Source organism: Denticeps clupeoides, chromosome 3, assembly GCF_900700375.1.
Source record: "Denticeps clupeoides chromosome 3, fDenClu1.1, whole genome shotgun sequence".
Taxonomy (NCBI): Eukaryota; Metazoa; Chordata; class Actinopteri; order Clupeiformes; family Denticipitidae; genus Denticeps; species Denticeps clupeoides.
Genome location: NC_041709.1, coordinates 12,940,024 through 12,954,796, shown reverse-complemented (window position 1 = coordinate 12,954,796; position 14,773 = coordinate 12,940,024). Strand labels below are relative to the sequence as shown.

Genomic DNA, 14,773 nt, shown 5'->3' with positions numbered 1-14,773 from the left:
AAGTTTATGCAAGGAGTCAATATTTGCAGTATTTGCCTTTTTTTCCCCCAAGACCTCTGCAATTCACTCTGACATGCTGTCAATCAACGTCTGGGCCAAATTCTGTCTGATGGAACACATTCCTTCATAATAAGTGCTTGAAGTTTGTCAGAATTTGTGGATTTTTGTTTGTCCACCTGGCTCTTCAGGGTTGACCACATTTTTTTACATTTTACATTTACAACATTTACCCGACGCCCTTATCCAGAGCGACTTACAATCAGTAGTTACAGGGACAGTCCCCCCCTTAGGGTTAAGTGTCTTGCTCAGGGACACAATGGTAATGGTAGTAAGCGGGATTTGAACCTGGGTCTTCTGGTTCATAGGCGAGTGTGTTACCCACTAGGCTACTACCACCCTATGTAGACCACAAGCTCTCAATTGGATTAAGGTCTGTGAAGTTTCCTGGCCATGGACACAAAATGTCAATGTTTTGTTCCCTGAGCCACTTAGTTATCACTTTGGCCTTATGGGACAGTGCTCCATCATTCTGAAAAGGGCATTGTTCTTCACCAAACTGTTCTTGGTGTGGTTTATATTGTGATGATGATGTGGTTTAGGACACCCCATTAAATAATCAAGTGATCAAAAGAAAGTGATTTAATTACAATTAAGCAACAAAAATTAAAAATTTTTACACATAAAAAAAAAAAAGATAAACAAAAATGTGTATTTTAATGGAGGAAAAAGTTAGGACACCCTACCCCCTAATAACTAGTGTTGCCCCCTTGGCTGATATAACTTCAGTGAGACACCTTCGGTAGTCTTTAACCAGTTTGTCCCACTCCTCAACGCAGAATTCTCTCAGCTGTGAGATGTTTGAGGGTTTTCTTGCATGTACAGCCCGTTTCAAGTCACCCCACAGCATCTCAATGGGATTAAGATCGGGGCTTTGACTTGGCCATTCCAGGACTCTCCACTTCTTAGTTTTTAGACAGTCCTTGGTGGTTTTACTGGTATGCTTTGGGTCATTGTCATGTTGCAGTATCCAGTTCCGCTTCAGCTTTAAATTATTTGCAGATGGTTTCACATGTTCTTCAAGCACCCTCTGATACACTGTAGAATTCATGATGGATTCTATGATGGTGAGCTGGCCAGGTTCTGCTGCAGCAAAGCATCCCCAAACCAAGATACTGCCACCTCCATGCTTCACAGTTGGTATGAGGTTCTTTTCTTGCTCTGGCAAACTTCAGTCTGGCCTTAATGTTTCTATTAGACAGCAAAGGTTTCCTCTTTGCACACCTCCCATGAGAGTCAAACTTCTGTGTAGTGTAAGTCTCTTTCTAAGAGTAGAGTCACTTTCACACTGACAGTAGCCAGAGACTGCTGTAGTTCCCGTGATGACATTTTAGGATTTTTGATTACTTCTTTGAACATCTTACAATCTGCTCTGGGGGTCATTTTGCTTGGACGGTCAGACCTGGGCATGGTGGCAGTTGTTTTGAATGTCCTCCACTTGTAAACTATTTTTCGGGTGGTGGAATGGCTGATGTCAAATTCTTTTGAGATCTTTTTAAATCCCTTACCAGACTCATAAGCGGCCACAATCTTCTTTCTGAGGGCATCAGACAGCTCTTTAGATCTCACTTCAATACTTCAACAGTCAGGAGCACACCAAACTAATCTGAGGTTTAACCAGGCTCCTTTACAATGCTGGGTAACGATGTACTGATCATATGCACTTGACGTGATACAGCTGTGTGGGACCATTTTAAGTGGGATAATATGTGGGGGTGTCCTAATGTATTCCTCACCAGAAATTTAATTCTTTTTAAATTACATTTCACAGAAAGTTTTTAAAAGGCTTTACTTAATTTTTAATAGATTAGTTATGTTATTTGTATCCCTCAATATCATTAAAATTTATATTAAATAACCATATGTCCAAATATATTTTAAAATATACAGGCTTTCATAGGGTGTCCTATTTTTCTCACATGACTGTATATAAAACTCATGTTTTTCCATGGCAGTTTTATACTGCAGGAGGCTTATTACTTTTCATGTTGTTTTTTCCGACACACTTCAGTTCTTACTGTTTTTTTGTTCACCGTTCAAAGCCACACCCACCGCTTTCAACAGTACTGCTCTCTCAAAGCATCCCAAACATTTTACAAGTCGCATGTGTGACAGCACATTGTCCAGGTGGGAATGGATGTCGACAGTGAACTTATGATAAAATACAATTAATATTACACACAGATGCTAAATATAAATATAGGCTTATACTGGGTTTGTTCATTTCATGTCTGAATGTTTTTCATGTATTTCCACAAAAAATTCAAAGGCTCATTTTAAATGTTCTAAGAGTGGAGACCCATGGATCCTGATCAGGGTAGTACACAAGTTTTTCTTTATCTGGCGCAGATCCTGGGCATGGAAAATAGTTCAGGCTCAGAATTTTTTTGCATTCTCACCCATGCAGTGTTGATGCTAGCGCTCAGCTTTTCTTCTCCATACAATCATTTTTCCAGATGCCCCAAACAATCAGAAAGGGGCTTCATCAGAGAAAATAACTTTATCCCAGTCCTCAGCAGTCCAATCCCTGCACTTTTTGCAGAACCTCAGTCTGTCCTTGATGTTATTCTTGGAGAGAAGTGGCTTCTTGACACCGGGCCATCCTCCAAAAGTCTTCACCTCACTGTGCGTGCAGATGCACTCACACTGCTGCCCGCTGCCCTTCCTGAGCAAGTTCTGCACTGGTGGAACATTACCCACAGGTACGTCTCCCACTAGGAGTAGCAGGCGGGTGCCAACCGATAAAAATGTTGCAGGGTCAGGTAGTAATCCGGGAGTCAAGAACAATTAGACTGGAGTTTTTGTAGAATTTTTGTTCCTTTCGTTGCTTCCTGTCCCCACACACTGTTCCCCAGGCACCTGTCATGGGTGCACACTGCTCACTAAGGGTGATGGTTAATCGCAGAGGACACATTTTGTTGTGTCTCCGTGTGCTGTGCTGCAGTGTATCACAATGACAATCCCTTCACTTTCACTTCACCTCAACAATGTACAACTTTCCCCTCCAGTCATAACAGCCCTCCTACACCCTTGTTCCCCCCTGACCCTAGACCAGGTGGTAGTTTGTAACAATGGTAGGAATGTAGCTGTGCAATAGGCCAACCAAGGCAATCAAGGTATAAAAAAATGATGATAGAACAATTCATTATGCTGCAATGGCTCTACCCCTTTTGTTATTTTGGGGTCGGAGGTTTCATGCCTTTCCTTGTTTCTGTGTTTGTAATAAACCAATAACGGACTGTTCATACGGTCAGTGATTGAAAAAACATGATGGTCACAATATGCAGGGGCAGACAGAATTTTCAACATGCTATTTAATTTATTGGAGATTTATTTAATGAATTCAAATAACATTTGCCTGTTGTCTCTTTTATGAAATTAGTCATTCACTTTACCCTCAAATAACATTGATTCTCACTTCTCATGAATATGTCAACACACAGAAAAAGGTGGCTATTGAGTTGACGATGGGTTAAATGCAGAGGGCATATTACATGTGCTATGCTGTACACTGTATCACAGTGACAAATGTCAATGAAAAGCACTGGGATCCTACTCTATATACTGGACTAATAGTTGCTGATAATGGGCCAATAAATACTATTGATAATAGGTATACAATGTGTACCTCAAGTGACATGCCATGCTTGTTTTATACGGAGACTTAATCTAAATTCATATGTTTATAAATCGGTATTTTCACCTTAATTAACTGCTGTGAGTTCAACGTCATTTTCCAGACAGGGGGCATGAGAAGATGTTCCTGTTTTGAATTCCGAACGATCCTTCCTGTGTCTTATCTTTAAACATTTCCAGATGCCTCGGTTCATAAGCCCATACAAAAATGGATGTAAAAAGGCGTGGGTGAAGGCAAAAGACTCTGTCAGCTGGACAGCAAGATCCAGTGTGTTGCTAAAGCTGCAGTCTGATATGATATGAAGTTCCTGCAAAGCGTGCAAGAAAAGGACAATGTTGTAAGGAAACCAGAGCACAAAAAACAGCCCCACAAATGCAAATTCCACAATGAACACATCAGATCTCTTCCCTGTCTTCTTCACCATGTTGGCCATTCTTACAGAGCAGAAAAGCATAACCAAGAGTGGCACAAGAAAACCAGCAATGTTCATCTCAAGTCTCATGAAGATCTTCCAATGAAAAGAATGTTCGTGTTTCAGATGAAATGTGCAGATTTGCTGCCCCTGAAAATGCTGAACTTCCACAAAAGTCACATGAGGAGTCGATGCCAGCAACGCCAAGACCCAGACCACAGCACACATCACATTAAGCTTCACACCCATCCTCAGGAATGATAAAAGGCAGACCACATCCAAATACCGATGCAGGTTCATACAGGCAGTGAAGAAAATACCGCTGTACAGGGTGGTGGTGTAAACCAGCGTCACGGTTTTACAGGCAAACTGCCCAAAAATCCACTCCTCATGCGCATAGACAGCCCAGAAAGGAAGAGTGAGAGAAAACAGGAGATCAGAGATGACCATACCCACCGCCAGAGGTCTTCTCAAATGGGAATTCTTCAGGAAAATAACTATCATTCCCACATTGGTGACGACACTCAGTATGCACACCACAAAGTAAAACACCGGCAGGAAAATCTTTCCAAATTTTCTCAGATGTTTCTTATGACAAAGTCCAAAGTTCTCTAGAGATTCTTGATTGTCGTAGTAATCACTGTAGTTGCTGTCACCATCCAACGTGTACTCTTCAAAAACATCCATGTTGTCAGTTCTGGGGCTGAAGACGAATGAGAACGTTCCTGGAGAGTGGTCAAGTGAGGGTTTGGCTCAGTGAGACGGAGAAAAATAGAGAGGGAGGAGAGACTGGCTGCTGTTACAACCTGAAAAACACTGGCTTCTCTGTCACATCACATGGGAATGTAACTTTAGGGGAAATTCAATGGAATGCCTGGGATTCATTTTGCTTGCGCTCATATATGATTCCAAACTGCAAACATTTTTAAAGTAAAGTAAACCTTATACAAAATCCATCGCTGATGGATTACCATTGCAGAACTTAGTTTGGCACTGATGTCTCAACAAAGTGGAAAATGTCCTGGACCCCACGGATTTCGTTGTGAGTTTAATAGAAAGTTCTGGGCTAAATTGTTAGCCCATTATTACTAGATATGTATAATGAATCTTTTGACTCTGACTGACTTCCTCAAACCCTTTTACAAGCCACCATCTCACTCCATTTGAAAAAGGGCAAAGATCCCTTGTCCTATTGTTGAATGCTGATTTTAAACTGTTGACTTTTAAGACTATAATGTACCCTTCCGAGCATCACCTCTGCAGACCAAACAGGATTTATTAGAAATAGACACTCTTTCTCTAACCTTAGGTGTCTGTTTAATACAATCTATAATGCTCTGTATTTCTGGTTATAAACTGTATTTGAATAAAAGTTCATTATTTCCCATTAGCACTGCTGCTTAAAATTGTCCATTTTAACTTTACCTAATTTTGTCTTGGTGTTTGTGTCACCACAAAATTTGAGGATCTTTTAAAGGTAAATTTTGTTTCCTTGCTGTCTAAGGTTTGAGAGGATTAAGCTGTCTCAGTGGTCCATTCTTAAGCTGTCTCAGACTGCACGTATTAATACAGTGAAAATAAATATTCTACCAGATTTCATTGCATACCCATATTTCTGCCTCAGTCATTTTTTCAGATCTCTGATTTTATTTGGAATAAGAAGGTTCCGTGAAGTTTCTTTTTATTTTTCCCTGCTGGCTGCAAATCACTAGTTCCCTCCATCTGTGGTTGATGATCTTATCTCTATGTGGTCAAAAGCTGCCATCCACTGTTTTAAAGACCTATATATAGATAAGCATTTTGCCTCTTTCTCACAACTTCTTGGTAAATATTCTCTTCCTCTGCATCATTTCTTTAGATACTTGCAGGTGCGTAGCTTTGCTCATCATATTTTTACACACAGACTCTGTTTTAGATGATCTTCTTAAACCAACTCCATTTCCGAAAGGTTCGGTTTCTTATATTTATAATCAAATTTTTGAATATATGCGCTGATTCACTAACCCCTCTGAAGACACTTTGGGAGGAGGATTTGGGACAGGAAATTCCTGATGAGATTTGGGAGGAGGTTGTGCTGCGAGTGCATGGATCATCTATTTGCGCTAGACTTGGCCTCACACATTTTAAGATTTTACACCATTCATATTATACTATGGTGCGGTTGTCACAGATCTATGAGGGCGTCAATCCATTGTGTGACCGATGTCAGCAGTCCTATGCCAATATTATTATACTGGATATGTCATATTCCTTACTTCATTAAACTGGAAAGGATAACTTTCACTTAGGGTTTCCCTTAAGACATTTTTTAAAAATTGAGTGCTTTTCTCATTCTGGTTAACAATAAGATTTCCCCTTCTGTTCCTGTGTGATACAGTTTGTGTCTGGGTGGAACTCTGCAGTGGTGGTTTCTGTTTTTTATATATGTACAGTACAAGCCAAATGTTTGGACACACCTTCTCATTCCATGTGTTTTCTTTATTTTTATGACCATTTACGTTGGTAGATTCTCACTGAAGGCATCAAAACTATGAATGAACACATGTGGAGTTATGTACTTAACAAAAAGTGGAGACCTGGCCTCCGGACCTGAACCCAATCAAGATGGTTTGGGGTGAGCTGGACCGCAGAGTGAAGGCAAAGGGGCCAACAAGTGCTAAACACCTCTGGGAACTCCTTCAAGACTGTTGGCAAACCATTTCAGGTGACGACCTCTTGAAGCTCATCGAGAGAATTCCAAGAGTGTTCAAATCAGTAATCAGAGCAAAGGGCGGCTATTTTGAAGAAACTAGAATATAAAACATGTTTTCAGTTATTTCACCTTTTTTGTTAAGTACATAACACATAAAAGATACATTTATTCTAATAGTTACAATCAAGATAATCAGGGTGCACAAGAAAAGGCAAACATGAAACTCCAAAAAATGTCAAAATGTCAGACTTGCAAATATCTACATTTTATACATTACTACATCTTTACTACATCATTACTACATTACTACATCTACATTTTATACATTATTATACAGATATAATGATAAACAATTTAATTTCAAAGATTTAGGACTACATAGTTATTATAAAATTGACAACCTTATGTTCATGGTTCACACCTGTTCCATTTCAGTTGGGATTTAGAGTTTCAGGAGGAGACATGGGATGTTGTGACTTTGGCACATGGGTTCTTTTGTGTATCTGAAATGCTGAGAAAAGACAAAGATATTATTGACCTCTTATCACTTTTTGTTTTTATTTAACTTCATGAAATAATGCATGAGTGGGTGGTAGTAGCCTAGTGGGTAACACACTCGCCTATGAACCAGAAGACCCGGGTTCGAATCCCACTTACTACCATTGTGTCCCTGAGCAAGACACTTAACCCTAAATTGCTCCAGGGAGACTGTCCCTGTAACTACTGATTGTAAGTCGCTCTGGATAAGGGCGTCTGATAAATGCTGTAAATGTAAATGTAAATGTATACCGCCGGTGAGCAGAAAAGCAATGCTACCCTGAGAAATGGAGTAAATGATTGGTAAAATGACAATATCTTCTAGCAGTTTTGGAGCAAAAGACAACTGGATCACAGTGAAACACACTTGAATATTCTGGGCTCCTGTCTCCATTGCGATTGTCCGGCACCTGGTTTCAATAGATGATAGAAAAAAATTGCTGTTAAAAATGGATTTACCACAACCGCACTTTATATTTGGTATTACTAATTCATTCATTCATTCATTCATACCGGTGCCAAGGTTGTCGTAGCAGGACAGAGATGGTAAAGCCCATGCCGTAACCAATCACAGGAAAGATGGTGCTGACTATCAGTACTGCCGTGTCTGTGTGCCATGAACCAGGATACTGCAGAGTGCTGAATATTCCGGCTATCAGATAGATCAGTGGACCGATCACTAAGCCCACCTACAAAGGGACAATTTATTGGTTAATTTATGACAGATTGTAAGTGGTAAATAAACTAGGAAAAAAACGATTAAAAATTACCCTCAAAAAGATTTTGGCAGCTTTTGGCCATTTATGATTGACTAACACACCACAGGCTACTGGAACAAGGAGTGTGGCCAGAGTAAGACCTAAAAAAACAAGAATGTCCTTAATTCACTTTGCTGTGATCAAGTTTCTTAAGAGAATTTTCACATAAATTCATAGAACGTACCGATTGTTGAATATGGGATACTAATACTACCAGTCTGCACCCAATACTGTGAGTACACAAGCAGGCAGAGTGGCATCATGCCCAAAGCCAACACTGTGGAGCAGCCAGTCATGGCGATGCTGACCCCAGCAACAGGACACAGAAGACAGAAGCCACAGAGAGAACAGGACTATATGAGTTGGGTTAATATTCAGAGAAAATTATCTCATCTCATTCTAATATGCTAAATGCAGGCAGGTACTATATGGGGTGGGGGTATATGTAATGTAATACAGGTGCATGTTTTACACTTGAAGATTTAGATCTTTTTAGTCTGGAGTGGGTTTTCAGTCATAAAAGTATATCTATATGTTTCAATATCGACACCTTTGAAATAAACATAAAAATTAGCTGCTTCTGTAAAATCTGAGAATACAGGTAACAGTTCAGATCACACACCTGAGGTCTATGTCTCCATCCATACATGCGGTGAAGATGTTGGAGCTGATGCCCCCTGGGCAGCAGCCTGTAATAAGGATGACCACTGCATGCGCAGGCTTTAAGTTGAACACCAGGCTGAGCAGGAACCCAGTCAGTGGCATGATACCAAACTGGCAAAGAAAGCCCACCAATACGCCCTGCGGCTTACGTATGTGGCCCAGCAGTTTCCAGACGTCCACAGTGCAGCCCAGAGAAAAGACCACCAGTCCCGTCATTACACTGACCAGCACGCTCACGATCTGTTCAGCGATAGTTTCATCACCCAGAGGATCCTTCACTGAAGAGTTGCTGATATTCATTGTCAAGCTCAGAGTGAGAGGTGATGAGCGTCTGAGCCGAGCAAACTTCATTAACAATTAAGCTTAGAGAAATGGAGGAAAATGAAGAGGGAGGAGAGACTGGTGTGGTTTTCACCTCAAAATCCCTGGCATCTCTGTCACATCACAAAGGAATGTATCTTTGGGCTAAATAAATAAAGAGAATCCTAAACTGTAATCGTTTTTAAAGAGCCAGACTGTGATTCGTTTGGCTGTTGTTTACATATTATTAACTACAAATTGTTATCAGCAACAAAAGTGCTAATCGTTACAATTGTTTAAGATGGTTAGGTAAAAAACCACAGGCCACATTCTGCCTCATTTCTCTTGCAGGTTAACTGAAATGTTGCTGCTGTCAAATGGAACAACACAGCACAACATCCATATGTGTCTTCTACATTATACACAGCTTCACAAAACTATACAGTGTATTTGCGTGGACAATTCATGCTTATTACAACATGGGGGCAGTGGTGGCCTAGCATACAGGGAATGCAGAATTATTAGGCAAATGAGTATTTTGTCCACATCATCCTCTTCATGCATGTTGTCTTACTCCATGCTGTATAGGCTCGAAAGCCTACTACCAATTAAGCATATTAGGTGATGTGCATCTCTGTAATGAGAAGGGGTGTGGTCTAATGACATCAACACCCTATATCAGGTGTCCATAATTATTAGGCAACTTCCTTTCCTTTGGCAGAATGGATCAAAAGAAGGACTTGACAGGCTCAGAAAAGTCAAAAATAGTGAGATATCTTGCAGAGGGATGCAGCACTCTTAAAATTGCAAAGCTTATGAAGTGTGATCATCGAACAATCAAGCATTTCATTCAAAATAGTCAACAGGGTTGCAAGAAGCGTGTGGAAAAGCCAAGGCGCAAAATAACTGCCCATGAACTGAGAAAAGTCAAGCGTGCAGCAGCCAAGATGCCACTTGCCACCAGTTTGGCCATATTTCAGAGCTGCAACATCACTGGAGTGCCCAAAAGCACAAGGTGTGCAATACTCAGAGACATGGCCAAGGTAAGAAAGGCTGAAAGACGACCACCACTGAACAAGACACACAAGCTGAAACGTCAAGACTGGGCCGAGAAATATCTCAAGACTGATTTTTTTTGGACTGATGAAATGAGAGTGAGTCTTGATGGGCCAGATGGATGGGCCCGTGGGTGGATTGGTAAGGGGCAGAGAGCTCCAGTCCGACTCAGACGCCAGCAAGGTGGAGGTGGAGTACTGGTTTGGGCTGGTATCATCAAAGATGAGCTTGTGGGGCCTTTTCGGGTTGAGTCAAGCTCAACTCCCAGTCCTACTGCCAGTTTCTGGAAGACACCTTCTTCAAGCAGTGGTACAGGAAGAAGTCTGCATCCTTCAAGAAAAACATGATTTTCATGCAGGACAATGCTCCATCACACACGTCCAAGTACTCCACAGCGTGGCTGGCAAGAAAGGGTATAAAAGAAGAAAAACTAATGACATGGCCTCCTTGTTCACCTGATCTGAACCCCATTGAGAACCTGTGGTCCATCATCAAATGTGAGATTTACAAGGAGGGAAAACAGTACACCTCTCTGAACAGTGTCTGGGAGGCTGTGGTTGCTGCTGCATGCAATGTTGATGGTGAACAGATCAAAACACTGACAGAATCCATGGATGGCAGGCTTTTGAGTGTCCTTGCAAAGAAAGGTGGCTATATTGGTCGCTGATTTGTTTTTGTTTTGTTTTTGAATGTCAGAAATGTATATTTGTGAATGTGGAGATGTTATATTGGTTTCACTGGTAAAAATAAATAATTGAAATGGGTATATATTTGTTTTTTGTTAAGTTGCCTAATAATTATACACAGTAATAGTCACCTGCACACACAGATATCCCCCTAAAATAGCTCAAATAAAAACTACTTCCAAAAACATTGAGCTTTTATATTATATAGTTTTTGGGTTCATTGAGAACATGGTTGTTGTTCAATAATAAAATTATTCCTCAAAAATACAACTTGCATAATAATTCTGCACTCCCTGTATAAGGAAGCAGACCCATAATCAGAAAGGTTGAGGGTTCAAGTCATGAACTGCTTAGGTTCCACTGAGGTGCCACTGAGCAAGGAACCGTCCCCACACACTGCTCCCCGGGCGGGCGCCTTTCATGGCTGCCCACTGTTCACTAAGGTCAGGGGTTAAAAGCAGAGGACACATTTAGTTGTGCACCGTGTGCTGTGCTGCAGTGTTTCATAATGACAATCACTTCACTTTCACCATTTATCACTAAAATGAAACGTGATCCTTCACTGAACAGCACCAGTGTGGAGCAGGGAATCAGAATCAAAATATCTTTATTGTCATTGTAACAAATACAACAAAATTAAGTTCAGTTCCTGAGCTGGAGAGGTATCTCAAATAATGTGTGTAAAAAAGCTTAAAAAGAAGACAACTAATATTGTCATTAATGTTTCGATTTATTAACAATATTTGTATAGCCTGACGCTCATAGTCCCCTTCTTCACCTTCCAGCACTAGGAATCGCCCAATTTACATTACTGAGAAAGCTACGCAGCTTTTCAGTACAAAGATTGTCAACAAGCATGCTATCAAAAATGGAAAGAGCGAGAGGAGGTGAGAAAAGTAAGTTTTAAAGAAAAGTATTTTGCTCATTCAGTCATTAACACAACTCACCTTACAGCCAAACATACAAGTTTCTTTCCAATGTCATTCTTAAAAATAACATACCAGACCGAAAAGGACAGATTAAGCATTTTTGTTCACACTTGAAGATTAATATTTGTGTTGTATTCTCCAACCAGGTGGCAGGCTGGCAGCTACCTGATACAGGCTCGGTTAACAACAGTAAGTGAAAGTGAAGTGATTGTCATTCTGAAACACTGCAGCACACAGTGCACACAAGCACACAGTAAAATGTGTCCTCTGCTTTTAACCATCACCAACCCTTGGTGAGCAGTGAGCAGCCATGACAGGCGCCCAGGGAGCAGTGTGTGGGGACGATGCTTTGCTCAGTGGCACCTTGGAGGTTCAGGATTCGAACCGTCAACCTTCTGATTATGGGTTTGTTTCCCTTGGCCACCACTGTCCCCATTTAATATAAAAGGTTAAATTTTTTGGCCTGTAGGTTAATCATGCCCTAATCTCATCCTAACATTTAATCTATTGTCCTATGTAAGATGCAGAAAGGTTCTGACTCATCACACATGAATTTCATTGTGGAGGATTTAGGGCAGGGCCGGCCCGTTGGTCTTTTTAATCCGGCCTGCTGTACATTGGTACCGAATTGTCCAAATGATTGGCCGTAATTACAACTGCATTGGTTTTCCTGTAAAACCTGGCAGTCCACCAAGTGGTGCATTAGGTGCAGATAGAGCTGAAGATCTTCACCCGAACCCAGAGGGTTTTTATACTGGATTGCGCGGTAAATGTGCGGTCATGAATGGCAAGCAATTGGGGCCAATAATCTCCTGGTTCATGACGCGTTTTATAGGTTGCAACGGAGCGGCATAAAAGATTTTAGCATTAAGATGCTTAATAGCTTTATAATAAACTGCTGTCCATGTGAAAGCGTTGTTCTGAACACTCCCTCAACTATGCAAAGCCATCCAGGCCAATAAACCAATTTTAAAGTTAACTCTGTAAAAAAACGACCATCTGTTGCTACTAAACGATGTAAAAATGTTGTTCAAACATCCACAATGGCACACTTTTACACCGCTTAGTGGTAAAACAGGGTTAAAAACAGTGTTCGTGTGCAAACGCCAAAAAAACTGCATTCTGAAAACGCCCTCATCTTATTGTTTTAGCACTTAAAACTTTGTCCACTTTCACTAGGTGGCAAATACTTATGAGGTGATGGAAAGAGGCTATATTTCATACATGCATTTTCATTCCTTTGTACAACTAGATATAAAGAAACAGATCAAATCATTAAACATGCACACTTCAACTACACAAAATGCACACATATCAAACATTTTAGTCCAGTGTGATCATGAAGTACAAAAAGATGATTACTTGGGTGCAGTCGTTTGCAGTGTAGGAGATCTGTTCTTGACTTTCTGCGTTACTGATTATGTAAATATGAACACTGTTATGCCTGGTCTGATATGTATGCATATGGTGATGGGCCGGCCCTTCTGTCACATATTAAAAGTCAATATGAGCCCTGAGCTAAAAAGTCAGCCCACCCCTGATTTAGAGCCAGGGTTGCGCAGGAAGAAGACAGGTGCAGGGGTTAGAAAACTCCATCAGGTGTGTGTGTTGGTTGCGGTTTGGGGGGAGCATGGTGCCCCAGATCATTGTCATGCCAAGAAGTTGGAGGCAAGAGGACACATGTGAACAACATAGTGATATTTATCATGAAACAAAAAGCAAATTGCACCAGGACCTACACATAAACACATAAAGAATGTGCGCCCCCTAGTGGGCCAGGTGCACTTGTATGTCATGATCATGACGTGACAAATGTTTAATAACCCCAAAAAAAACAGACAATTCTCAAAACCGGCCAGACACCCCTCAAAATACAGGGGTTTGGAAATACCAAGGGGGTGAGTAAATTAAAGTTATTAATGCAAGATAATTGATATATTTATTAATCGTTATTAATAAATAGATATGTAGATGCTGTGAATATATTGGGGGGGGGTAATATTTGCTGGATCTGATTTTTGCAGGGGTCATGACCACCCTAACCCACAGCCAAATTAGGCCTATGCTGTGTAGCCACTGAATTTGGGAAAATCGGTGATGAACGTCCAGTGCACTGAGACGATGAGTGTGGAGGGAAATGTTCATCTGCCTTCAGGTTTCTGGAGCCGGGTCTGTATGAAATTGTGAAATGAAAGTGGATGAATAAGAGAGCCTGCCTGGCCTGCCTGTCACCTTGTTATGTGAATATATATTCCAGGTTGCAGTGGTTGGTAAACCAGAAATGGTTCCGGTTCTCCTTCCAGCCAATACTTCCTCTCTCCTGAACATCAGCAAGACCAAAGACCTGTTGGTGGACTTCCGCAGGAGACAGCACTCTGGATAAGGGCGTCTGATAAATGCCATAAATGTAAATGTAAAGCAGGCTGGAAGATCTTATTCTCCATGGTAATGGGGCAGTGGTGGCCTAGGTTAAGGAAGCGGCCCTGTAATCAGAAGGTTGGCGGTTCGAATCCCGATCCACCATGGTGCCACTGAGGAAAGCACCGTCCCCACACACTGCTCCCCTGGTGCCTGTCATGGCTGCCCACTGCTCTCCAAGGGTGATGGGTTAAATGGAAGAGGTGACCTGCATCAGCAAGGTGACCTGCATCAGCGTTCCACCACACAGATCACCCTCTGTAGGGCTTTGCTATCCTGGACACAGCTGTTACCAATCCATGAAGCAAAGCAGAGGACAAATTTCACTGTGTGCACCGTGTGTTGTACTGCTGTGTATCACAAGTGACAATCACTTCACTTTCACTTTCATGGAAGTGAACGAGGTTTTCAGAGTGACACTTACACAGACAGATAAAATAAATAAACACAAAACAAAGTAAAAGGAATGACAGAAATAAGAACATGCCATGTCAAGGAAACATTTATACTAATAGTTACAATCAAGTTAATCAGGGTGCACAAGACCAAGCAAGCATGAAACTCCAGTCAGGAGTACCAAGAAATGTCAGGATCTTGGCAGACTGCAAAGGCTACCTCTACATTTTAT

At 41.1% G+C, this 14,773-nt stretch overlaps 2 protein-coding genes across 2 annotated transcripts; both read right to left on the bottom strand.

Annotated features, from left to right (window-relative positions):
- Window positions 1–3,353: 3,353 nt before the first annotated feature.
- On the bottom strand, window positions 3,354–4,846 carry LOC114786697 (atypical chemokine receptor 2-like). The gene is made up of 2 exons (XM_028974028.1): window positions 4,563–4,846; window positions 3,354–4,001 (listed from the first exon to the last, which is right to left on the bottom strand). Exons 1-2 carry the CDS (start codon window positions 4,791–4,793, stop codon window positions 3,762–3,764), a joined length of 471 nt encoding a protein of 156 aa, XP_028829861.1. The 5' UTR covers window positions 4,794–4,846; the 3' UTR covers window positions 3,354–3,761.
- Window positions 4,847–7,187: 2,341 nt separating this feature from the next.
- Window positions 7,188–9,056, bottom strand: LOC114787136 (ileal sodium/bile acid cotransporter-like). Its single transcript, XM_028974931.1, has 6 exons — window positions 8,716–9,056; window positions 8,278–8,396; window positions 8,106–8,194; window positions 7,849–8,024; window positions 7,588–7,745; window positions 7,188–7,309 (listed from the first exon to the last, which is right to left on the bottom strand). The coding sequence occupies exons 1-6, from the start codon at window positions 9,054–9,056 to the stop codon at window positions 7,230–7,232; spliced, it is 963 nt and encodes a 320-aa protein (XP_028830764.1). The 3' UTR covers window positions 7,188–7,229.
- Between the last annotated feature and the right edge of the window lie 5,717 nt (window positions 9,057–14,773).